Source organism: Acomys russatus, chromosome 24 (assembly GCF_903995435.1).
Source record: "Acomys russatus chromosome 24, mAcoRus1.1, whole genome shotgun sequence".
Taxonomy (NCBI): Eukaryota; Metazoa; Chordata; class Mammalia; order Rodentia; family Muridae; genus Acomys; species Acomys russatus.
This window is the reverse complement of record NC_067160.1, coordinates 57,017,391-57,043,780: the sequence shown is the minus strand read 5'-3', so window position 1 is coordinate 57,043,780 and position 26,390 is coordinate 57,017,391. Positions and strand designations below refer to the sequence as shown.

Genomic DNA, 26,390 nt, shown 5'->3' with positions numbered 1-26,390 from the left:
TTAATAAGATATATTTAAAAAAGAGTGGCCTCCATAGGCTCATATATTTGAATGCTTGATCATCAGGGCGTTGCACTACTTAAAAAGGATGAGCAAGTATGACCCTGTCGAGGAAATGTGTCACTGTGGTGGGTGTTGAAGTTTTAAAGGCCCGTGCAAGGCCCAGTGCATCTTTCTGCCTATGGATTAGAATGTAGCTCTCAGTTACTGCTCTGGGCCCGTCGCATGTTGCCGTGCTCCCTGCCATGATGATGATGGACTAAGCCTCTGAAACAGGAACAAGCCTCCAATTAAATGATTTTCCTTATAACAGTTGCCTTAGTCATGGAGCTTCTTCACAGCAGAAGAACAGTGACTGAAACAGTGCAGAGTCTGAAAATGCAAACTTTAAGGATAACCAGGCTGGTGAGATAACCAGGCGCAGGGGCAAAGGAGCCCCTTGCCATGCCTCACTGCTTCTGAGCTCAGTTGCTGGGACCTACGTGTTGGAAGGAGAGAACTTACTCCTCCTCCCCCCTCCCGCCTCCAGGTTGTCTTCTGACCTCTACATGTATGCTGTGGCACACGTGCATGCACACAGAGACACAATTATACAAAAGTAAGTGAATTAAAAAATTCACTATGGTGGTTTCTACATTTGGCAAAATATAAAATGACCAATAGTTTGTTGGTAGTATCTAACAAGTGTAGGAGATCGCTCCTAAATATCTCAGAATGTTTTTTTTTTGTTTTTGTTTTTTAAGACAGGCTTTCTCTGTGTAGCCCCAGCTGTCCTGGACTTTCTTTGTAGACTAGGCTGGCCTCGAACTCACAGAGCTCTGCCTCCCAGTGCTGGGATTAAAGGCGTGCATCACCGCGCCTCGCTCAAAGCACCTTTCTGTTGTTGTTGTTCATGTCCTTAGCAGGCTCCTCACATGTTTGCGTCTTCACGATGCAGTCTCTCTTCCCCGCTGTGGTCTCTTATACACTGACTTGGCCAGCAGCGCATCAGTGTCCTGTAGAATGGAACTGTTTCTGGTACTGATTTTCATGAAACATGCATTATTTGGCACATGGCAGTCTTCTTTCTGTGTAATAGGTTTTCATTATGAAAACTTTAGCTGAGACCCAAAAGCTAATGAGTAGATCTTTGGCACAGATCTGAGCTATCTAGGTTCATTGTATGATATCAAAATGTTCAGACTTCTTTCAGAGCCATTTTGTATGTGTAGCAATGAGAATCAAACCCAGGGTTTGCCCATGCTGTGCAGTTACTATCTGTGCAGTCTCTGTCGCTATCTATGTCTGTGTGTATTTCAGTGCGTGCATGCTGGGTGTGGAGTTCAGCCTCTTGTAGAGGCCAGAGGTAAACCCTGAGCAACACCACCCAACAACTATTTACCTTGTTTTTTGACACAGGGTCTCTCATGGGGACCTCAACCTTGATTATTAGACTAGACTAGTTGGCAGAAAGGGCCCAGAGATCTGTCTGTGAGGGATTATAAGTATCCTTTACCACCCAAAACATTTTATATGAATGCTGGGGGAGTTTACCCTTCATAGCAAGTACTTTACTGAATGAACTATCAACGCAGTCTCCTCTGTCTGTCTGTCTGTCTGTCTGTCTATTTATTTAAATGTATTATGTAAGTAGTCTGTCTTCATGTATACCTGCATGCCAGAAGAGGGCATCAGATCCCAGTATAGATAGTTGTGAGCTACCATGTGGTTGCTGGGTATTGAACTCAGGACCTTTTGAAGAGCAGGGGCCATCTGTCCAGCCCCGTAGCCTCCCTTGATGCATTCTTGGTGGTCAGCGGCCTTGTGGCTTCCACTGAATTTCATGAACTTTCATTTTATTTGTTCTATATTAAATTAAGGGAGAGAGAGGAATATGGGCTTGCCTGGTCACAGCTGTTTATGCAAGTCTGTACAGGTATCTCGGAGCAGCCTGCTGCTACAGCATGCACACACCTCACATACTGTGGGGTCAGGAACTGACTTCATAACTGGCTGACGTGGTGAGCAGGCAGAATTCACTATGCTGTGATAACATAGAGACTCAACTGGGAAGAAAGCTATTAGTTTAGAAAGGCCTGAGCTGAAGCAGGAGGGCCACTGTTCAAGGCTTGCCGGGGCAGTTAGTGAGGCTGTATAGACTTTTTTTTTTTAAATGTAGAAAGATAGCTATAGATGTTCCTCAGAAGTGGAGCCCTTGTCTAGCAAGGGCAAGGTCCAAATTTCAATCTTTTAGTTCCAGAACACAATTGTCATGTACTTGGTGGCTGGAAATATGTTTTTACTTGCAAGTTTAGGGGAGAATCAAACTCACACATACACGTTTCACCTAACTCTCTGCCAAGTCATTTGGATCCAGTATATCAAAGATCAAATTCCTTTGCCTACCAGTCATGCTCCTTCCAGTCACAGCTGAATCTTAGAGATTGTGTTTGGGGCAGAGTCTCAGTCTGTGGCCCAGGCTGGCCTCAAACTACTGATTCTCCTGTCTCAGCCTTTCTGGTGCTAGGAATGACAGGCCTGTGCCACCATAAATACATGGTTTTTGTTTTTGTTTCCTCATCTTGAAGGTTGGTTTTAGTTGGAAGGGCTGAAGACTTGTTCTTGCTTTGTTCCTGTCTAGTGACTATTCTTTTCAGATTCAGTTGTAACAATGACCAGTTCGATTGCTTGAGTTCTTGGTTTGCTCATCTTTCCTGTAGCTATATTTTCTGGGTATATAAAGGCTGTTTAGCCCAGGGCCTTGGCAGCCACCCATAGAGTTTGGGTTGTCAAATGAATTCTGTGTTCCAGAACTTCGCTGGCAATAGAGATGGCTTCCCTTTTCCCACTGGGAGTTAGCAAGAGGGTAGAAAGAACATTGTCATTTAAAACCCTAGTTTAGTGGTTGAAAGAACAATAACACTCAGACATGGTACCTGGTATATGTGGCATTTTCTGGTTTGTGAGTCAACATTTGGGCTTGGAAGCCTTCGACACTAGGCTGAGCTCATCTGTAGGTTTGTTTACGCTCACATCTCTTGTGCTCACTGTTTATGCTATAGATCTAAACATTTGAAGCCTCCTGTTTGAATTGGGCTCCTCACCCAAGGTGGCTGGGCCGTGTTGTGGTAGCTAATATGGTGGAAGAGCAGTGCTGATGCCATGATCTGGTTCAGGTCCATGAGAGTTACTGCACCATAAGTCTGTTGGTTCAGGCAGTTGTGAGGTCTGGGTAGGATTGTTGCGGTGTGATACCCATAGTGGGATATATCTTAGTCCTGCCTTCTTTGGGAAAGTGCAGTGGCTGAAGGTACCTTGTTAGAGGTAGTAGGGATGGAGAGACTTTAATTTGCTTTTTTAGTAGAGAGGCCCAGTGAAGGGTTAATGGAAAATCTGTTCTGGACTTTGAAATCCCTAAATGTAAATTCTGGGGGCTACTTTGGATATTAATTGCATATTCCAAATTTAGTAATGGACTCTTTTTTTTTCTTCTTTTCCTGCCAACGGAAAAGACAAAAGGGGGAAAATCTCAGACATCGAAAGGGCTCTTTATTCCTCTCCCCACCCCTTTGATAATTAGCTGTTAAAACTGGTGTGTGGCGACTTAGGGACAGGACAGTGCTTTGAGTCTGTGATTGCTGAGCTAAAGATGCTTCTGTCTTTGAGAACTGTTTATATCTTGCATTTCCTTGTATTCTTAGTTCTTGAGGAGGTGCTGACCCTAACCCTTGAGTACCCAGCTATCCTGAGGCAGAAGTCAGTGGCAAGCCAGAATTTGCCTGTTTTATTTGGGGTTTCATTGCTCTGAAGGCACACCATGACCACAGCAACTCTTATAAGGGAAAGCATTTAATTGGGGCTGGGTTACAGCTCAGAGGCTTAGTTTAGCTGGTTATCATCATGGTGGGAAGCATGGCTGATTGTGGGCAGACAAGGTGCGGGAGAGGGAGCTGAGAGTTCTACATCTGGATTGACAGGCAGCAGGTAGAGTCTGTGGGCCTACCGCTCCTGACACACCTCCTAATGGTGCCACTTTCTATGAGCTTATGGGGGCCATTTTCATTCAAATCAATATGTGACATATTTCTAATTTTGACTAGAACTTAAGAGTCTGCACCTTGATCTTTGCCTTGTATGTCGAATTTGAGAAAAGTTCAGCTGGTTAATAATGCATTCTATATTGGGAGAGGACCCCTCCTCCCTCCCCTCCTGGTTTCTCTGTGTAATAGCCCTGAATGTCCTGGACTCACTCTGCAGACCAGACTGTCCTCGAACTCACAGAGATCCTCCTATCTCTGCCTCCCAGAGTGTTGGGATTAAAGGTGTGTGCAACCACCACCTGGCTTGGGGAAAAGACTCTTTTTCTTGATTCCCCACTCACTGTAAAATGCTGAGATTACACTCTGCTGTAAAATCCTCAGGACAAGTTTTCACAAAGTGCAAGAAGATTCCCTCTGGGGATATCTTTAAGCATGGGTTGACACGTGAAAGCTGACCTGGTCCCCAACACAGATAGAAATACTTGTAGGCTAAAGTGCAAAGGGTGTCAATACTTGCAAAACTTTCCCCCCAGTTCTTCCCTCTCTTCCTTTCATAAGAGAGTTATTCAGCCATATTTATCTTCCAGCCTTGCACTGCTGACAAGGAGTCCTATTTCCTAATGTCTCCTTCACTGGCTTAGACTTCTTTTAAGCATAAGACCTGTTCAACACTTAGCCTTCTGCATTTGCACAGTCTTAAAGTAGCCAGATGTGGCAGTGGCTTCAGGTGGAACGTGAGGAATCACATGTGAAGGGGCAGGACAAAGCTTGGAGGTGGAGACTGGCCTGTAGTCTTGTGCACACCTGTTTGTGAGTCCTACCACTTTTTGGAAAGCCTTAGCCAGGGGCAGCAGATACCAGAGTTGAGTCTTGAAACAGTAGCGGTTGAATCCATGAGATGGGTTATAGTTTTCAGTTTGATTTCTGCATTACAGAGCAGGAACTTCTAGTGCCAGTGGACAGAGCTAGTTTTGGGACTGTTACTGGAGTTTGAGTTAGGGCTTGTGCCCTGGCAGTCCGAATATGCTAGATTTGACCATCCATCTTAGAAGAGCCAAGTTAATAGTAAAAAAACAGAAGAAAAAAAATTACTCGGTGTGGTAACATTAGGAAGATGGACAAAGAGATCTAGTGGCCCAGGCTCCTATGGTGAATGTGCGGTTTAAGTAGACAAGAGATGCATAGTTAAGCAGTCAAGGCGTGGCCCTGGCCAAGATGGGTTATTATTGAGTGATCTGACATTGTCTTAGCTCTAGTCTTTTCCTACAAAGCAGGGTACTGTGTAAAGTCTTTCTTTTTCCTGCTTGCAAGTTCCTGACCCCCGGTTAACATCAGGCTTTAGCTTTTCCTTCTGCCAGTATGAGATTCCTAGAGGAAGTTCTAACTTTCTGATGTCTCTTGTTTCAATAGTCTAGATAGAATAGGCAGAGCGAGGGGCACAAATATCTTTGAAAATATCCTCATTCCTTCTAGCTCTGGTGCTTACCTGCCCTCTACCCCCTGCGCTGTCTGTGTATTTCCCCTCCTACTCCCTCAAAGGTTTCACATTATGTTTGTTAGCGATAGGTATCACTGTGTAGCCCTGAGTGGCCTGGAACTCACAGAGATCTTCCTGCCTCTGCCTCCTGAGTCCTGGGTTTAAAGGCATGTGTCACCATATGTGGTAGGATTTAACTTCTACTCTCATGTAAGGATACCTTTTGTGGTTAAAACCTTGATAATGAGATGAAAAATTCTTCTTTTGGGTTGTGTACTGTGTGCTTGGCAGGGCAAATAAGAACGGCAAGGGGATATTTCTACCACTCACGCCATTCGTGTCGTCTTACATACAGCCAGGTTCAGCCAACATTGTTAGTCACATTTCAGAACACAAAATAAGCGAATAAAACGAAGAATAAAATGATTCCATTGAGGGTATGTTGGAAAAGAATATTAAAGTATTCCCGGTGTCAAAGAGACAATGGAAGTAATTTGGCAAGGTAATTTGACTTTTGCAAAGGGTGTCCAGTAATCCAAACCTGGTGAGCAAGTAACTTAAGTAGGAGATTCATTTAGCTTTTGTCCTGATGTAGGTTGATGACTGTCTCATTTCTTTGGTGGGCTCATCCTCTTAGTAAGAAGCGATCGACTAATTCATAATCAGCACAAAAGGAAGTGACAGAAGAAAGCCATGTCTAGGCTGGGGATTGGGTATACAGGCATAAGAAACACAAGACTTTGACAGGAGGGCTGGAGAGATGGCTCAGAGGTTAAGAGCTGCTTTTCCAGAGGTCCTGAGTTCAAGTCCTAGCAACTACAAGGTGGCTCACAACCATCTGCAATGAGATCTGGTGCCCTCTTCTGGTGTGCAGGTGTACACACAGATAGAGCATTCATATACATAAAAAAAAAAAATCTTAAAAAAAAGAATTTCACAGGATGGGGAAGGTTTTATAGAATACTAACCTTTTGGAGGGTTATTCATCTTTGTTTTGAGAAGACTCATAGGAACTTCTCTTCTAGATAAGTTTCTGGAGATGTTGAGACCTTGTTTCCTGTGGATTGTTGACAAGGCAGATTACAAAATGCCACAGTGTACTGTGGGCAGCAGGATCAGTTGTCACATTTTAAGTATGCTAGTTCTTCTGTGACAGCCAAACATGGAAGTGTAGCAAAGCTTCTGTATTTTTTTTTTTTTTTTTTTTTTTTTTTTTTGGTTTTTTCGAGACAGGGTTTCTCTGTGTAGCCTTGGCCATCCTGGACTCACTTTGTAGACCAGGCTGGCCTCGAACTCACAGTGATCCTCCTGCCTCTGCCTCCCGAGTGCTGGGATTAAAGGCGTGCGCCACCCAGGGCAATGTTCTTGGAGGCTTAGAGGGTACTTCTACCTGCCTGGAGTGTCACTACCCAGTCCAAGTCCCCAAGTGTGTTAGACACATGGGTAGGTGCAGGGCTGGTGTCTTCGGGGCATACCAAAGGCCTTTGTTTTACCCAGTTTAGAGGTGAAATAATTCCATTAGTTCTTCCCTGTCTGTTTACAAAAGATAAGCTAGGCACGAATGGAGACCAGCTAATTCTAGTATTGGGGAGGCTGAGGAAGTCGGAGTGCAAGTATAAGGGTAGCCCTGGGCGACATTGTAAGACCCTGCCTCAAGCCTGGCGCAGTGGCGCACTCCTCTAATGCCAGCACTCAGAAGGTAGAGGTAGGTGAGTTTGAGGTAAGCCTGGTCTACATAGCACATCCAGGACAGCCAGGCCTGTTGTATAGAGAAACTCTGTCTCAAAACACAAAACAAAAAAAATGTGTGTGTATGGGTAATATATATAAATAATAATTCCATAGTCTTTTGTCTTGAGTAAATTTAATACACATCATCCAAAGTACATCTATTCCTTATTTTTCATTGTTTGAATTTTAGGAACCATACAAAAGGCAACATCTGAGTTTCTTTTTTAATGTTTTTTGTTTGTTTGTTTTTCTGAGACAGGGGTTCTCTGTGTAGTCCTGGCTGTCCTGGACTGGTTTTATAGACCAGGCTGGCCTTGAACTCACATAGAGCCACTTGCCTCTGCCCTTGCTGGTATTAAAGGCGCGTGTCACCACCATGCCCAGATTGCATCTGGGTTTCTATATTTCTCTTCCTTAGACTTTTAAAGTAAACTCCAAAATCAACAGTTTGGCAGAAATAGGCAAGTTCCTGGGATGCTGACACGGGGAGGGAACCTTACCTGAAGCTGTGCCCTGCCTTTCCCTCGCTGCAGGAAGGGGTCATGTTTGTTAGGTGATGTCAGGTATACATGATGTGCAGAGGCAATGAAGTTAGGCAGGAACAGGCAATTAAGTGCCAGCAGTGCTTGGTCACCTTCCTGGAAAGTTAGCAGTTGGCCCTTCAGTAAATTTGAAGTTTATAATGAACTTCTAATAATATATACTAACTAAATAGGAAAGCATCTTGTCGTGAAATTTAGGCTAACTGTATTAATGACAAATTGTATTTGATGCAAAGTCATTTTATGTTAGAGTGGCAAAGGATAAAGAGCTACATATATATGAAAAGCAATGTTTTTCTGTCATTCATGAGGGAAGTTTATTCAGTTGAAATGCTGTGTATATGTTGTCTGTTTAAAAACAATCAGGAAGCTGGAGAGGCGGCAAGAGTACTGGGTGCTCTTCCGGAAGACCAGCGTGGGAGCTTACCACTGTCTGTAACTGCAGCTCCAGGAGTTCTGACACCTTCACACAGATGCACATGCAAGCAGAACACCAATACACATTAAAACAACAACAAATGACCAATCCCCGGAACTCACTCATCGTAGAAGGAGACGACTGACTCCTTCATGCTGTCCTCTGATTCTGAAGACATCTGTGCATGTGAACCACACACTTACGTATACATACTAAAAATATATGTGTTAAAAAGAAAGAAAAAGAAAAAGCAGCATTTTAGTGTTAGGAAAATCTCTGGAAGGTCTTTTAAAGAGAGAGCTGAGTTAGGGAGATTACTCACTGGCTGAGAGTGCGTGCTGCACAAGCCTGATGGCCTGAGCTGCAGCATCCCTGGAATCTACTGTAGAGGAAGAAAATTGAATCTTGAAAGTGTGCCATCGTACATGTGTGCCTGAACTCAAGCACACACGCATAGACCACAATAGTAAACAAAATAAAAGTCTATTTATTTACTTTATGTATGTCTGTGTACCACATGTGTGCAAAGACCAGAAGGGAATGTCATATCCTCTGGGATTGGAGTTACAGACAGTTGTGAACTACCATGTGGGCTCCGGGAATTGAACCCAGGTCCTCTGGGATCAAACCTGACTTGTCCAGAAGAGCAGCCAGTGCTCTTACCTACTGAGCCACTGCTCCAGCTTCTGGATGAGTGTTTTTGAAAAGTATAGGCCACCTGTTCTCTATAGGTTATTTGCCATATGCTTTTGTGTAATTGGTTCCAGGCTATACATCTTTAGGAAACTACACAAGTGCAATTGTGTAGAGGATGTGTTCCTCAAGTATAAGATACTGATTTTTTCAAGGTTAGTTGTACAATTTTCCATATTCTTTGTTTTTGTTTTTGCAATTACGGATGCTCTGAAATAATGAAAATACTTCTTTAAAAAATGGTGCCTGCATGCTAGAAGAGGGCATCAGCTCTCACTATAGATGGTTATGAACCACCATGAGGTTGCTGGGAATTGAACTCAGGACCTCTGGAAGAGTACCCAGTGCTCCCAACCTCTGAGCCATCCCTCTGACCTTATGAAAATACACTTTAATTTTATTTTGTTCCCCTCCCCTCCCCTCCCCTCCCCTCCCCTCCACTCACCTCCCCTCCCCTCCCTCGTTTTTTCTTTTCTTCTCAGTGACACGGTCATGCTATGAACACAGGCTGCCTTTAAACTCAAAATAATTTTTACCATTTTTGAATGTTGGAATCACAGGTGTAGGCCACTATACTTGGTGGCTTATAAGTACCTCATTATATTTTTAAAACCAAGCTTCGACTCAGTAGGTTTAGTATTCATTAATGCATCAGATCTGAGCATGGTGGTGTTGGTAGCTTGGTGACTTTGGAGGTGCTGTGAAGTGGTGACTTTTAAATCTCATCTTTTTTTGTGTGTTCACTGCTTGGAATTCTTGTATGAATTTTGCCTTCATTTGTTTATTACACATGAATTTATTTAGTATTCATATGAACTTAGAGGGGTATAATCCATCTCTTTTGATGTTCCAAGTGTTCTAGACTTTAGTAGCAGGAGCTTTCCAGGTATTGCTGTGTTCTTGTAATGTGTCTGCTGTTCTTCAGCACTACCTTTCTTGGATATTGCATGCCTGTGCTTGGTCATCCCATGGAACCAGGAAGCAAAGAGACAGGAAAAAGCTAGAGACAGTTTATATTTTGTATACACATCAAGTTATCTATTTCCTCCAATTAAATAACACCTCTGAATTTAGCCATTGATTAGACTAAAGCTCTTCTGATTTTTATCAGGTCTCAGTAATGCCACAAATGAGGAACCATTTTAGAACAGGGTGTTTTAGAACAGGGGTGCTTTCATATCCAGACCATAACATGCTTTGACTCCTCACTGCTGATGTTTCTGGGGTGTTCCTAGAATGCCATCGACTCTGTCTATGGAGAGCAGATAGGCAAGTTGAGGTAGAGGCTTCCCTGCCAACTCCTTGTCCTCCTTCTTACTGATGATCTCCATGGACATGCTAGAGGTACATGACCATTGCTGTCTCATGGAACCAGACAGATGGACAATAAGTCAGGGTAAAGGGACAGGGGTGCCAACTGGGCATCTGTGTGTCTGCCAAGGTTTTGTCATTGCTGCTTTTCCTCTAGCAAGAACAGGAGTGTATTAGTTACTTTGTTTACTGTGAGGACAAAATACCTGACAATAACAAAAGAAGGAAGCGAGGCTTTATTTTGAACAATTTGAGGAGACAGCCCATAATAGTAGGGAAGTGTAGTGGAGGCTGAGGTGGCTGTTCATACGGCAGTCCATCAAGAAGCAGGGAGATGAATACTGGTTGTCTGCTTTTTTTCTTTTTATTTATCCTAGGATTTCACCTTGTGAAATTGTGCCTTTCTCTCTCAGAAGTATAGTGGGGGTCATACCTTTAGGCACTACAAGTTGAAAGCTTCAGGAGGAGTGTGGGATTTTGGTGTTCAGAGCCTTGAAACTATACTCTATCCTTCCATATGCTGGATACTTAAGATCAAGTAGATATGATTTAAGTGTCTAATTGAATTTTCTTATCTGTTTCTGTCACTTAAAAAATTTATTATTGAGAGAGGGTTTTACTGTATACCCATACTGGCCTGGAACTTGCTATTTGTAGACCAAGGAGGCCTTTAATTCACAGAGTTCTCTGCCCTCTGAGTGCTGGGATTAAACATGTTTGCCACAACACCAGACCTATTATTTTTAAATTATGTATATATGTGTGTGGCTGTGTACGGTTATGTGTACTTGGATGTATTATTTTTCATGTCCTGAAGAGTCCCAGGAGGTGGACTTTGAGCAGTTATAAACCACCTCACGGGGTGCTGAAAACTGAACTCCAGTCCTCTAGAAGAGCAGCACGTGTTCTTAACCATTGAATTACCTCTTCAACCCCCGCCCATTCTATAACTTTTTTTTGATAGGTGCCAGGTACTTGAAGTACTTAAAAAGAGCTAACAAGCTGGACAGCGGTGGCCCACGCCTGTAACCCCAGCACTCAGCAGGCAGAGGCAGGTGGATCCTGGCCATCAGGGTCTACAAAATGAGTTCCAAGATAGCCAGAGCTAAACAGAGAAACCCTGTCTCAAAAAGAGTTAACAAAATGAATTTTAAAGTAAACGAAAAGAGTTAACAGTTGCATATCAAAGTAAATTACTGTAATAGAGTCAAGGCATTTCATATTTTTAACTATGTGAGCAGGATAGATGTGAATTCCTTAAGAATGCTCTCAAGCCAGGAATGGTGGCGCTCGCCTTTAATCCCAGCACTCGGGAGGCAGAGGCAGGTGGATTGCTGTGAATTTGAGGCCAGCCTGGTTTAGAAAGGGAATCCAGGACAGCCGAGGCTACACAGACTCTGTCTGGAAAAACAAAAACACAAACAAACATGCGGCTCAGAAGTGGCAGATGAGGCATGCTGTCCTGTGGACTGTCATGAGGAATGCAAGTCCTCCTCTTAGAGGTGATTGTGCTAATCCATGGGCCAGGAAACCCCATTTGGAAAGATGATGATGACCTTTGTAACTGATTTGATTTGAAGATGCCCCTAATGTATTGGCCCCTGGTTGATGCCAGTTGTCTTTTTTCTTTCTTGTCCAGCAGGCAGTTCTGGCCAAGCAAGAGACCAAGCAGGATTGCTGCATGAAAACTGAGCTGCTAAGGGAAGGTAAGGGCCAGTTCCCCCACGAGGAGAGGGTCTTTGTTGTCTTCTGTCTGATCTGCCATTAGTGCTTCTTCACACAGTAGTTTTCATCTCTGTAGGTCTGTTTGGGTTATAGAAAGATACAGAAAACTGTCTTGGCTTCCCCACAAGTATGTTTCCTGTTAAGCACTTTACCAGTTACCTCTAAGCCAGCTGATTTTATAAATTACTGCCTTTTGCATATCTAGTTTTGTTGGGTGGATTAGTGTGTGTGTACACACATGATGGTGTATACTTTAGTTCCAGGACATGGGAGGGAGAGGCAAGTGGATGTGGATGTCTATGAGTTGAGGCTAGCCTCGTCTACATAGTCCTATTTTTTTTTTTTTCTTTTTGAGACAGTTAATTTAAAAAATTTTTATGTGACTGTTTTCTTGAATGTATATCTCTGTATGTGTGTGTACATTTCTGTGGAGGCTAGAAGACGACATTGGATTCCTTGGGACTAGAGTTACAGACAATTGTGGGCTGCTTTGTAGGTGTTGGGAATTGAACTCAGGTCCTCTGAAAGAGTTGCCAGAGGTCTTAGCTGCTGAGTCTTCTCCCCAGCACATAGTCCAGTTTTTTATACTGCAACAAAAAGTTCCTATTGTAATTGTATCATTAGTCTTTAGTCTGTATTTATTTATAGACTTTGTGATGTTTTATGAATTTTCTGTTTTTGCACCATTGTTTCTCTACGTTTTTTCTATGAACTATGAGGTGAGAACATTCAGGGCTTGACTAAGGCTCACATGCTGGCCTACAGTCTGTGGAGAAATGTACCTTTGTCCTGTCCTCAGTGTACTGCCTCTGTTGTCCATGCTGTGACTAGGGCTGGGTCATGTGATTCTTCTGTTGGGGAGCTTGTCTTCCTTACCTTTACTGTTCATTTTCATGGTATACTTTGTTAGTTTTTAAAATTTATATTTTTGATATATTTTAGGTTATGGTCATGGAGTTTTTAATACATTAAATAAAAGTCTGATTAAAATCATTGAATTTCTAAATGTGACAGCTTTGTTATTTTGTTACCTGGTTCCAGAACATTCTCTCTTAGTGGTTTCTTCCATACATAAGCATTAAGTATTTTGGCTTTAAAAATATATAATTATATTCTATATTGTCATATAATAATATATAGCAGTTATATAATAATATATATTGTATATAGTAGCATACTTATAAAAGGAGAACAGTCACACAAAAGGAGGAAAAGAAAAGTATATTTAAAGCTGAATTACTTAATGCCTACACAGAGGAAAACGTTTATATATACACATATACAATGTATAGAATAGGATGCTTACAAAAGGAGGAAAATACAATTATATATAATAGAGAAACTCTGTCTCAAAAGATGCACACACACACATACACACACACACACACACACACACACACACACACACACGATTTCTCTGTTATGCAGCGTTGGCTGTCCTGGAACTCTATGTAGACCAGGCTGGCCTTAGCTTCCTGAGTGCTGGGGGTAAATGTATGCACCACAGCAGCGCTTGCTCTGTATTTTAAAGTTAATGTTGGTATAGAGAAATGACCTTTTTTGTGTTTTTGTTTTTTTTTGTTTGTTTTTTCGAGACAGGGTTTCTCTGTGTAGCCTTGGCCATCCTGGACTCACTTTGTAGACCAGGCTGGCCTTGAACTCACAGCGATCCGCCTGCCTCTGCCTCCCGAGTGCTGGGATTAAAGGCGTGTGCCACCACGCCCAGCTCGAGAAATGACATTTTTGTAGAGTTTTTCTTTTCCTTTTTTTTTTTTCTGAAAGCACTTGGAAATAAACACAGACACTTAATGCATTTTGGGCAAGTATTGTACCACTGAGCTACAGTCTAGCCATGTCACTTAATTCTGACGCCAGCAATCTGACTTTGTGCTTGTGTCTCTATCAGATAAGGTGAAAATATCCTGTGTCTTCATCACTGCCTTTGCATTTCTTTTTCTTACCTGGTGCTGTCACCTAACTCTTTATGTGTAAAATAGTAGAAGCATTAATGGGTATCTGCTATTTCTGACTAAGTATACATCAGCTGTAGAATTTGCTGTATAGCTTCCAAGTTAAGGAAAAAATTTAAAAAGGTTTATTTATTTATTATGTATACAGTACTCTGCCTGCATGTACACCTGTAGGCCAGAAGAAGGTACCAGATCTCATAGACGGTGGTGAGCCACCATGTGGTTGCTGGGAATTGAAGTCAGGGCCACTGGAAGAGCAGACAGTGCTCTTAACCTCTTCTGAGTCATTTCTCTAGCCCCCAAGAAAATGTTTTACAATACTTTGTTTTCCTAAGGGTTAAAAATTTACTAATGGCTGTTTATTCATTCAGAAAAGTTGTATTGCATCTGTTGCTCCCTGACCTTGCTTATGTGCTGAGAGGAATAGGAGTGACAATCTCCACTGTTGTAAACCTGCATTCATGAGAAGGGCAGGTAATTATGATGAATGGTAAATCCTGTGTGTCAGGGGATAGGTACAGTAAAGGGGAGAGCAGAGGACAGGTGGTAAAGGTGAGCCTGCATGTCACTGGAGCCTCCTGCCTCCAGGGCTGTGGTCATGAGTCTTCTTCACCCCCTGGGAGGTCTTCTTGTAGAGGCTCTGATTTCTTACCATCCTGGCTGTGATAGATAGCTGAGGAGTCAAAATATACCGAGTATGTCCCACCCCCCATTCCCTTTGTGCCTCTGTGATGTTGCTTCTTAAGCCCTTTACAAGAACAAGCATTTTAACTGTGTACACGTGTCTCAGGGTAGTTCCGTGCACATAAGCACACATGAGCTCAGAGGCCAGAAGAGGGAGTTGAATCCCTTGGACTGCCCAGTTGTGGGTATTGGGAGCCAAATTTATGTCCTCTGTAAGAACAATAAGTGCTTTAAAAAACAAACAAAAAAGATTTATTATTTATACAATATTCTGCCTGCCTGTATACGTGCAGGCCAGAAGAGCATGCCAGATCTCATCATGGATGGTTGTGAGCTACCAAGTGGTTACTGGGAGTTGAACACAGGACCTTTGGAAGAGCAGCCAGTGCTTTCAATCTCTGAGCCATCTCTCCAGGCCTCAATTAATGTTGTTCATTCCTGATCCTCCCCTCTTTTTAAATCCCCAACACAAGGCTTTTGTTTTTTAAAATAGGCTTTCTCAAACTTAACCAAAAGTTAATGTTTTATAAAATAAATTTGCATTTAATCTATTAGAATTTAAATGTTTGTATATAAGATAAATGATTTTGTAGATAGGTGTGGTTTTGTGTATGTGCGTGCAGGGCCATGCTTGTGTTAGGCAAGAGTTTTCCCACAGAGTTACAGCCCAGAATTATGGATCCCAGAAGTTCTAACACTCCTTTCTCTGTTCACAGATATACCTATGGCTGCTGATGAAAGTTCCACAGAGAAACAGGCAGGAGAGACTCCTATGGCTGCAGATGGAGAAACAAATGGGTCTTGTGAAAAGAGTGGTGATACCAGCCATCCAAGTGCACCCAAACATACTCAGGAAAACACAAGCGCTAGCCCACAGGAAGGTACCAACAGAGCATCTCGGGTGGCAGAAAATGGGGTTTCAGAAAGAGACATCACAGAAGTGGGGAAGCAAAACCATGTCACAGTTGACGACTTCATGCAGACTTCTGTCATTGGCAGCAATGGATATTTCTTAAATAAACCAGCCCTGCAGGGGCAGCCTTTGAGGACTTCCAACACGCTAGCCTCCTCGCTTCCTGGTCATGCCGCAAAAACTCTTCCTGGAGGAGCCAGTAAATGCAGGACTCCAAGTGCACTTCCTCAGACACCAGCCACAGCACCCACTGTGCCTGGGGAAGGCAGTGCAGACACAGAGGACAGGAAGCCGACATCGTCTGGCACTGATGTCAGGGTTCACAGGGCCCGCAAGACCATGCCGAAGTCCATCCTGGGCCTGGTAATTTTGTCTTTTCTATCTTTCTCCTCCTTTGTATTAATGAAAACAAATAGACTTTTCATGAAATAGAGGCAAAAGCCAGCTAAATGCATTAGTCATCATTAGACACCCTAGATACACGAACAACAAAACCTTTTTAAATGGTTTTTCCTGAAGGCTTCTCTTTGTGCTATGAAGATGGGTCAGTCTGTGTCAGGAAAACTAGCACACCTTCCCGCGGGGAGGGGCGGGGGGACAGAGGCTTTCTTTGTATAGCTCTGGCTGTCTTGGAACCCCATCTGTAGACCAGGCTAGCCTCAAACTCAGAGATTTGCCTCCTTCTGCCTAATGAGTGCAGGACTAAAGGCATGTACCACCACCACCACCTGGCGGAACACTACTTTTTCTTTTGCCATTTCTGAACTGCTTGCGTTGCTAAGGGTTACTAGAACAAGGTGAGTGCTGGCCTCCAGCGCTGAGCAACAGCGGTTCCCTGTAACACTCAGCTTGCTGGACTTCTTTGTTTCAGTCAGCTATACATGCATTTGATACATGTTTTCAAAATGTCTGCAGCACTGTTACTTTGTTTGCTGATTGCGGATTTAGCTTGGGTGGATTTTACATTCATCACATTACCTTGTGGTTTCTAGTGCCCTTCATGTGCAGACAGTTTGCTGTTTCCTCTATAGCCTTTAGGACTTCATGCTTGGACCCTTTCCCCAGACTCTGCCAGTCTGTGGGTGTGTGATGTCAACTCCAGAAACTTGTAGTGTATAAGGTGTGGTTGTTGATTTCCTTCCCATAAAATCCCTGTGTTGTGGGTGTGACGTCTTTGTGTCCTTGCATAGTGGTTCTCTGCCTGCTTTCTACTTCCTGCTCTTTGCTTTAATCCTTTACATTTTATCCTTTATGTTGGTGTCTTTAAATTTTAATATCTGTTTTGTTTTTTTGTTTTGTTTTTCACTGCAAGTGCCTGGTTAGTTTTTAAAATTTTTTCTAGGAAGTTACGTATTATATTTAGTTTTTTGGTTTGCGATAGGGTCTTAGCCCAGGCAGGACTCTGACTCAGATTACTGATAGTCCTGCCTCTACATTCCAAATTCTGGAATTGTGGGTACGTGTCACCATCCCCAATTCATATTTCATCTTATCCCACACAGTAAACTGATTATGGGGATAAGAAGTCACTGCATTGGGTATAGGTTGGAGCTGTCTGCCACCAGCCCACCTTGTAGTATGGAGTCCCACAGCCTTCTTGACAGGCATACTGGCTTAGCCTTACAGAACACCCGCTGGTCACTTTGTCCTGAGGGGACTTTCTAGCTTGCCTAGGTATATAAACAGAAGAGCCTGTATGGCCTGGTCATACAGTTAGCAAAGAGGTCACCAGGCTATTAAGTACCTCCACTCCATTTGTTAAGTATGTGTGACATCTCCCATAAAGATGGATTCTATTGACTGAGAAACAGTGATTCAGGTAAAGGTCTAAGGAGTAGGAGTATTTAGATAAATAGAGAGCCTGGGAAACCAGGGGTAGCCTGGCTCTACACACAGCACAGGGGTCACCAGGCTACTTTCAGCCTTCTGGACTGAAAACAGGCTATACATTTAACATTCCTGGTTTCCCTAGTGCATCTGTGAGCCCCAAGGCCTTGTGCCTTCTACAACTGCTCATCTAGAGGACTCTAATTTGGTCCCCAGCCTCTATATCAAGTGGCTCACCGCCACCTATAACTTTAGCTTCATGAACTGTGATGCTTCCTGATGCCAGGCACCTGCATTGATTTCCACATACCCACATTCAGGCTAACACACCTACATAAAATTAATGATAAATTTGTAAGGAAAAAGAAAGGATAGTTGGGCGTGGTGTTGTGCAGTGCTCAGGAGACAGAGGTGGATGATGTGAATTCCAGGACAGCTTGGGATACACAGAGGGACCATGCCACAAAACAAAACAACACAGAGAGAGGAGAATGAGGGGTGAATATACTCAGAATATATTGTATACATGTATGAAAGTATCAGAACAAATCGTATTATTATGTATGATTAAGATATGCTGATAGAAAAAGGAAAAATCGAGGCTGTTAAAAATAATTATAGATTAAAATATGCCAATAGAAAAAAGGCCTCAAAAAAAGTTAACTCAAAGCTTCAAAAATAGTATTAAGGTATACATTTAAAAAGTTGTAAAATTGTGTTTTCTTTAGTTATTTATTCATTTATTTTATGTGAGTGAGTGCTTTTATGCATGTACACAGTGTGCACGTGCCATAGCCTGCATGTGGTCCAAGTCAGATGGCAACTTGCAGTACTTGGCTCTGTTCTTTCATAATGTGGGTCCTGGAGGCTTGGCTGTTGGAGCTACCTGGTGTCCGATGTCCTTGCAAGCATTTGTGCTGCTGCTGTTATTTGGTGGTCAGTGTCAGCACCTTGTCATGATTTTGTTTGAATGTTCTTGAACCTACCAGTGTGATGTGCCTCTTCTCTGTTCATTTGCCAACTAATTTGATGGAGAAATACCTTTCACGTCTTTTACTCTTTTATGATAAAGTATTTTGTTAGCTTTCTGTTGCTAGCTGGACGGTGGTAGCTCACGCTTTTAATCCTAGCATGGCCAGGGGCAGGCGGATCTCTGATTTTGAGGCCAGCCTGGTCCTCAAAGCAAGTCCAGGAGAGCCAGGGTTACACAGAGAAACCCTGTCTCAAAAACAAAGTATAGATTTGGGCTGGAGAGATGACTCAGAGGCTAAGAGCATTGACTGTTCTTCCAGAGGTCCTAAGTTCAATTCCCAGCAACAGCATGGTGGCTCAACCATCTATAATGAGATATGATGCCCTTTTCTGGCCTATACAGGCAGAACACTGTATACATGGGGGGAAAAAAAAAGGATTTCTGTTGCTCCTCTTTCCTTCCTTTTACATACTCAATGCTGGTTTTCAGATAAATCTTCAGCTCTAGGCTTTCTGGTAAGATCCCTTCATCAACTATGAGGGAGGCCCTTTGTCAGTTCTGAGGCACACATATTTTTCCCCAAATAGGTCTCGTCTGTGCCTGCTCATGAGAGAGATTGGTTCTTGGTAATGACGGAGTTCAGCATTGAAGTCTGACTGCAAGGAATTGTCAGTCTGAGAACTCACATTGCTGCCTAAGTTCTATCTGAGCAGTTAATGCTAGTAGGTGGAGGAGAAGCGGATGTGTCTGTATGTGGCTTGGGCGGGAGGGGGGAGGGGAAGGGAGGAGAGGGGTGAGAGGAGAGAAGATGAATGAGAGAATTTTTTGTATATGATATGAGGTAAGAAGTTTCCTCCTTCCATCTCTTCCTTATTTTTACTTTTTATTCCTTCCTTCCTTCCTTCCTTCCTTCCTTCCTTCCTCCCATCCATCCATCCATCCATCCATCCATCCATCCATCCATCCAAGATAAGGTCTTTCTACATAGCTCTGTGTGTCTTGGAACTTGCTGTGTAGACCAAACTGGCCTCAAACTCACAGTGATCCACCTGCTTCTGCCTTCTTAGTGTTGGAATTAAAGGAGTGTACCACAATACCCAGCTAAGATATTCAGTTATCTTTCTTTAATTTTTTTGTTTTGTTTTTCGATACTGGGTTTCTCTGTGTGTAGCCCTGGCTGTCCTGGACCCACTCTGTAGACCACGCTGGCCTCAGACTCCCAGAGATCTACTTGCCTCAGCCTTCCTAGTGCTGGGATTAAAGGTGTGTGCCACCGCGCCCTGCCCTTTAATTTTTTTTTTAACCTTTAATTTTATTTTATGTGTATATGTTTGCGCACCATATGCACAGAGTACCTACAGAGGCCAGAAGAGGGTATTTAATTCCTCTTGTACTGGACTTAGAAATGATTGTATGTTCCTTATGTGGATGCTAGGAATCAAAGCAGGATCCTCTTTAAGAGCAGCCAGTACTCTAACCATTGAACCATCTCTCCAGCCTTTCTTCTTGTTTTTTTTTTTTTTTTTTTTTTTTTTTTTTTTTTTTTTTTTTTCGAGACAGGGTTTCTCTGTGTAGCCTTGGCCATCCTGGACTCACTTTGTAGACCAGGCTGGCCTTGAACTCACAGCGATCCGCCTGCCTCTGCCTCCCGAGTGCTGGGATTAAAGGCGTGCGCCACCACGCCCGGCTTCTTGTTTTTTTTTTAAAGACAGATTCTCACTATATAGCCCTGGTCTAGATGCACCTGCCTTTGTGTCCCAGAGTACTGCGATTAAAGTTCTATACCACCACACCCGTCATACTCTTTTATAGGTGGATATCCTGTGTTCTCAGAAACCATATATGCTGAAGAAAGCATTGTCATTGAATATCTTACATTATTAGGCAGTTACTTGCATGCAAAAGAAAATTTAGTTCAAGCTGAATTGATGTAGCTTAAACGGAAAGGTGAGACTATCTTCTGAATCATTGGAGTTTATGGGCATAGTTAGAGGGAAAGGCAGGGTGTTAAATACGGGGTGTGTTCCTGGTATCACAGGTAACTGCGTCCAGGAAGCTAGACTGAAAACCACTTAGGAGCTTGGGGAGTGGGCCTGCCCGTTTTACACTTACAGTCAGGGCAGCCTGGGGGGGGGATCTAGCCTTGTCTCCTGGGAGCCCGGTCTCCCTCTCTCCTGTAGTTACAGCAGCAGCACGCTAACCAGGCTTCCTCCTCTACCTTTACAGCTGGAGCTTCTTTTTCTTTCTTTCTTTTTTGTTTTTCAAGACAGAATTTCTGTGTAGCCCTGGCCATCCTGGAACTTGCTCTGTAGACCAGCCTGTCTTTGACCTAGAGAGATTTGCCTGCTTCTGCCTCCTTAGTGCTGGGGTTAAAGGTGTGTGCTACCATCGACTGACAAATTGTTGTAGGCTTATCCAAGTGCCTCCATGTCACTGCTCCTCAGCAGTGGAGACTGTATGTTGTCTTAGACCATCCACCCTTAGAGTTATCTTTGTGAGTCTCCACATTCCTTCCACTTGCCTCACTTGGTACCTGGCATAGAGCCATCACTGTAGTGCCAACGGGGAACAGTTAAGTGACCTGCTTACTAGATAGACACTTAAATTGTGACCTCAGCTCCCATACCTGATTCAGCAGGATGGTGGGACTGAGAGTTCTACACCTGTGTTCTAGAGTTAGGTCTTTCTTTGTACTGTGCAAGTTTGTGGACTTCCTACCTTCCTCTAACATGACCTGTCTTTTAGCAAATGGGAGTTAGGGAGAAAAAGAATTGAGTTTTGGCCACATTTATTTTCATCACCATCTGCTTCTGCAGTCTTTGTAATTACTTGCCTTTGTTTTAAAGCATGCAGCCAGCAAAGACCACAGAGAAGTTCAAGACCATAAGGAACCAAAAGAAGATATCAACAGAAACCTTTCTGAATGTGGACGACAGCAGCTTTTACCAACCTTCCCAGCCCTCCACCAGTCGCTACCTCAGAACCAATGCTACATGGCCACCACAAAGTCCCAGACAGGTAAACACAGCCGACCCCATCCCGGACTCCATTGTGCGTCTGGAGCTTGTTGTTCTCAGGCATGTTTGGAGATCCATGATAGCCATGCATGGCTAAGGCGCCCTCTGCCCTCAAGTCTCTATGATGCTTACTTTGCTCTCCTTCAATCTCAAGGTGAACATTGTTTGTTACTGAAATCTTATGGGATATGAGTGGAAGACTGAGTTTCTGTGAGGTGCTGAGGGAAGCACTAAGGTGTGTTACGTACAGAGAGCTGTCCTTGGGCTCTAGCTTTGTTTCCAGCTATAACTGGCCTTTTCTCCTCATTTTTTTATGCCTACTACATGCCTTGTCAGTGAGAGGAGTGGACTAGGGCTTGATTATTAGTGGGGGGCGGGCTCTCATTTATTTATTTTTATTTTATTATTGGTATTGATTTTGTTTTGATTTTTTTGGTTTGTTTGTTTTTGTCCAAACAGGGTTTCTTTTTGTAGCCCTAGGTGCCCTGGTACTATCTCTGTAGACTAGGCTGGCTTCTTACTTCCTCTGTCTCTCAAGTGCTGGGATTAAAGGCGTGTTCCACCATGCCCAGGTTCTTTATTCAATTTTTAAAATTATGTCTAAGTTTGTGTTTGGATATGTGCACCTGAGTAAGGGTGCCCAAGGAGGCCAGAAAAGACCATTGGAGCCTTTGGAACTAGAATTACACACACTTTTGAGGTATCTGACCTTGATGCTGGGAATCAAACTATGGACCCCCTGTAAGAACTATCTATACATGTGATTAACTGATGAGAGTATTTTATTGGAGGTGGAATAGCACAAGGCCCCACAGGAAACCATAGATCTCTTCTTTGTCTCTTCATGAGGGATGCGCAGACTCAACAGGGCATTTTCTACTATTGTGCTTGGCATATGTGCATATAATGTTCCTGTGAGGAGAGCTGCTCCTCTTATCATGAACCAGTGGTGAATTTTAGGTTGGAAGGGTTTATTGTGTTGAGTGTTTTTGACTTGCAAGGTTTATTTTTAGATAGGCTTACCTGGCTGCTGGTCCTTTTCCCCCCTTGGACTTAAAAAAACAAAACAAAAAAACAAACCCAATAATAAATGTATGTATGTATGTGAGTGTTTTGCTTGCCTGTATGTGTGGAGCATTACATGCATGCCTGATGCCCATGGAGGGCAAAAGGGAATTACAGGTGGTTTTAGATGCTGGGTATTGGACCTGGATCCTCTGCAAGAGCAGCAAGCACTCTTAAGTCCATGTGCCTACAGTGCCCAAGGAGGCCAGAAGAGGGCATTGGATCTTAAGAAATTGGAGTTACAGATGGTTGGTTGATTTGGGGATCCAAAAGCAGGTCCTCTGCAAAAGTAACAAGCACTTGTACTGAGCCATCCCTCCATTTCCCTGACATTTTTTTGATACTAAAGTGTTTTCATTATTTTTTGATGAGAGCTTTTAAAAACAAGATGCCCTGTGTGTTCACTAGTCCTTCCGCATACTGTTTCTTGTCCTTTGCTTTAGGTTTTCTTTTCCACATAAGGCAGTGGATAATTAGTGTGTTAGTTTGTGCTTTCTGAAGTAGCCTCAAATGTCGGTGTCGGCGTGTGTTTGACAGAGAGAACTATGGCTCTGCATTGCCACCTTACCGTCAGCGGTGCACCTTCTGTTGTCCCTGGGAATGTAGAAGCTCAACCCTGAGGCTGTTACAGCAGGCTTCTGGGAAAATGGCAGAAGTTAAGGAGGCATGTAAGGCTGCCATTATTAGTGTGGCACAGAGAAGTCGTATTTTTGTAAAAGTGAGTATGCAGATCCAGTGCTGGAACAGTCTCCATCCTCCTCTTCCTCCTCTTCTTCCTCTTCCTTCTCCTCCTCCTCCTCCTCCTCCTTCTCCTCTTCCTCCTCCTCCTCCTCTTCCTCCTCCTCCTCCTCCTGTTTGCCTCCTTGTTCACAGGGATCAGAGCAGTCTGTCTCTGGATATCAATCTTTAGCATTACTATATGACTATCACAAAAGGCTCTCTTCTTTTTCCTCCTGTTGAACCAGTGACTTTAGTGCAGCCAGAGAAGATGAACAGGTTCTCCTTGGCTAACATGCACTGTTAGCCTGAAACTGTAGACAGCTTATCTATCGGAGTTCTTTTTTATCTCAGGAAGATAGAAGTCCATGGTACCAGTAACCCTTTTGATTTTCAGTGTCAGATGTGAGAAACCCTTTGGTGGGTGGGCCAAGAATGGAAACCCTCTGTATCCCATTCAGTGGAGCATACTCCAGGCAGTGATTGTGGGAAGCAAACTGAGGAGATGGCTCAGTGGATAAAGTGCTTGCACAGGTGTTCAGATAGCCCTCCCCCCCCCACCCCCAAGCCTCACACACAACCCGAGGAGACAGGGTTTCCAGATCAAGCTAGATCAGCTCAATTAGTGAGTTTTGGGCTCAACTAGAGACCCTGCCTCTAAGTAAAGTATACTACAATTAATGGAGGAAGTCACCTGGCCTCTCCCGTACTGTGCTTATAGTCAGTTCTGCTAGCAGCAGAGACAAACACCGAGTCTCAGGTATGGCTCATTCCCCAGGATCACCAGCCAGCATCACATTGGTGCACTGTATTGATGACCTGCTGATTGGACTAAGTGAGCAGTAGGTAGCAACCACTTGTTGGTACTTGTTGGTAACATGTATGCTTATTAGAGGATGGGAAATAAATCCCAACAAGAATTCAGGGCAGTGAAATTCTTAGGACTCCAGTGATGTGGGGCATGCAGACATATTTTTAAGGTGAATGATAAATTACTACATCTGGTCCCTCCCACCACCAAGTTTGTTTGAATGGCTGACTGGGAAGGACATGGAGATGCCTGGTGCCCTTTGGCTTAGTGTTGATGAAGGGATTTTCAGGCTCAGTGGGTACACTGAGCGCTATAGTGGAGACACTGTAAAACCTAACCCTTCACAGTAGGAAGGCCCGAAGAGAAGCCCTTCACTAACCCTACGAGATGCAAAATGGCGAGAGGGACAGCAGCACATTGAAGAGCCTTGCCAGACTTTATGGTTGGAGACGCTGCTACTCAGTGGAATGACTTAAGCACAGTGGGTTTAACTGGGCCCGAAGTAATGGGCAGCAGTGGATCCCCTTCCCCCAGCCATCCCTGCCATTGCACAATGGACCCATGGACAAAGTGGCCATGGCAGCAGAGATGTGGTTATGCATGGACTTGACCACATGGGCGTCCACTCCCCAAGGCTGACCTGGCTACAGCTGCTTCTGAGAGCCTGATCTGCCAGCAGCAGAGACTAGCGCTGATCCTCAGACACAGCCCCATTTCCCAGGGTGACCATCCAGCGACCTGGTGGCAGCTTGACTACATTGGACTGTCTCCATGGAAAGGACAACACTGTGTACTGTAGTAGATACATACTCAGGTTATGGATGTGCCTTTCCTGCACATAATGCTTCTCCCAGAACCTCCATCAGTGGACTTACAGAATTCCTTATCCGCCATCACGGCATTGCACACAGTATCGCTTCTGACCAAGGAACTCCCTTCACAGCCATGGGATTTACTGGTCTTAGCTTGTTCTCCACCATCCTGAAGCAGCTGACAGAAACATGAGATGGCCTTTTGAAGACACAGTTAAAGCACCAACTGAGCTCAACCTAGAAAGGTGGGGCAGGGTTTTCTAGAAGGTGCTATATGGCTTGAATCAGTATCTAATGTATGATACCATTTCTTTTATAGCCAGGATCCATGGCATCCTGGAGTAGTTCTACTCACTGTTACCCCTAGTGACCCATTAGGAACATTTTTTTCTTACTGTTCCCAGGACCTTAAGTTCTGCTGGCCTTGAAGTTTTGTTCCTGTCTCACAACACTCCATGGAAGTGTAAGCTCAGTCCTCCCCCTGCCCCTTTTGGGCTTTTTATATTCCTAAGGGAATAGGCCAAGAAAGGAGCAGCAGTGTTAGTGGTGGTTATTGGATTGCTTCTCTACAATGGAGGTAAAGAAGATCATGCCTGGAGTCCAGGAGATTCTTTAAGGCCATCTCTCAGTGCTGCAGTGACCTGTGAGTCAAGTCAGTGGGAAACTACAGCAACCTAATCTATGCAGGATGATCAAGAGCACAGAGTCTTCGGGAGTGAAGGTGTAGGTCATTCCTCTAGGGAAAGAGCCAAGACCTTTTGAGGTGCTTGCTGAGGTTGGGACAAGGCGGTTATAAATACCAGCTAAGGCCATGTGACCAGTTGCAGAACCTGGATTTTTTTTTGTTTATTTTCTCTGTGTAGCTTTGACTGTCCTGGACTTGCTTTATAGACCATACGAGAACTCAAAGAGATCTGCCTGACTCTGCCTCTCTGAGTGCTGGGATTACAGGCCTGTGCCTCAGAACGAGGATTATAATTGACATAGTAAAAGAATGCTATCTTAAATATATAATGTATTTATGGTTGTAGAAGGGATAGGTATATCATATGTATAATTATTACCAGTTTTTTGTTTTAATTTGAAATTAAGCATGCCATGGAGATATTCTGTTTTTAGCTGACAAGGGGTGGACTTGTGATGGCTTTTCTTGCTTATCAACTTAGCTAATGGGGAATTACCTAAAATCTAAATGGCTGAGCTCAGCTGTGAGGGTTTTTTTTCCCCTTAATTAAGTCTTTTGAAGTGGGTAGACCTGCATCTAATCTGGATCCTGGAGATGGGAAGATAACCTTTAATCTTGGCCACATGTTCTGCTGCCGGCATATATAAAGGACTTGGTTGAAGGATGCTTGCTCTATTTCTTTGCCTGCTTGCTGCCTCTCCTGCTGGCCAATCTATTCCTTCATTGGCATTAGAGTATACTTCTTTGGGAGTCTGGCATATACTGAAGGCCAGCTGAGACATCCAGTCTTATGAAATGAACAAGTACTGGGTTTTAGGGCCTTCTGTTGTGTTGGAGTAGCTGGACCACGTCATCTAAGTAACACATCCCACATATGTTCATTTTTATCAACTCTGTTTCCCTAGAGAACCCTGATTAATACAGTGCCAAAACCACAAGCAACCAAAAAAGAAAAAATTAAATAGCGATAGATTGAACGGTGAGAATTAAAAAGCTCTAT

The 26,390-nt window shown here is 43.5% G+C and overlaps 1 protein-coding gene across 8 annotated transcripts in view; it reads left to right on the top strand.

Moving 5' to 3' along the window:
• Positions 1–26,390, top strand: part of Ehmt1 (euchromatic histone lysine methyltransferase 1) — a 137,898-nt gene that overhangs the window by 27,647 nt on the left and 83,861 nt on the right. For 7 of the 8 annotated variants that reach the window (XM_051166802.1, XM_051166804.1, XM_051166801.1 and 4 more), the window contains exons 2-4: positions 11,831–11,897; positions 15,287–15,846; positions 21,130–21,301. In XM_051166802.1, coding sequence (XP_051022759.1) covers positions 11,831–11,897; positions 15,287–15,846; positions 21,130–21,301 — 799 coding nt within the window. The remainder of the gene's footprint in view (positions 1–11,830; positions 11,898–15,286; positions 15,847–21,129; positions 21,302–26,390) is intronic. The other variant, XM_051166800.1, reaches the window with a different exon arrangement.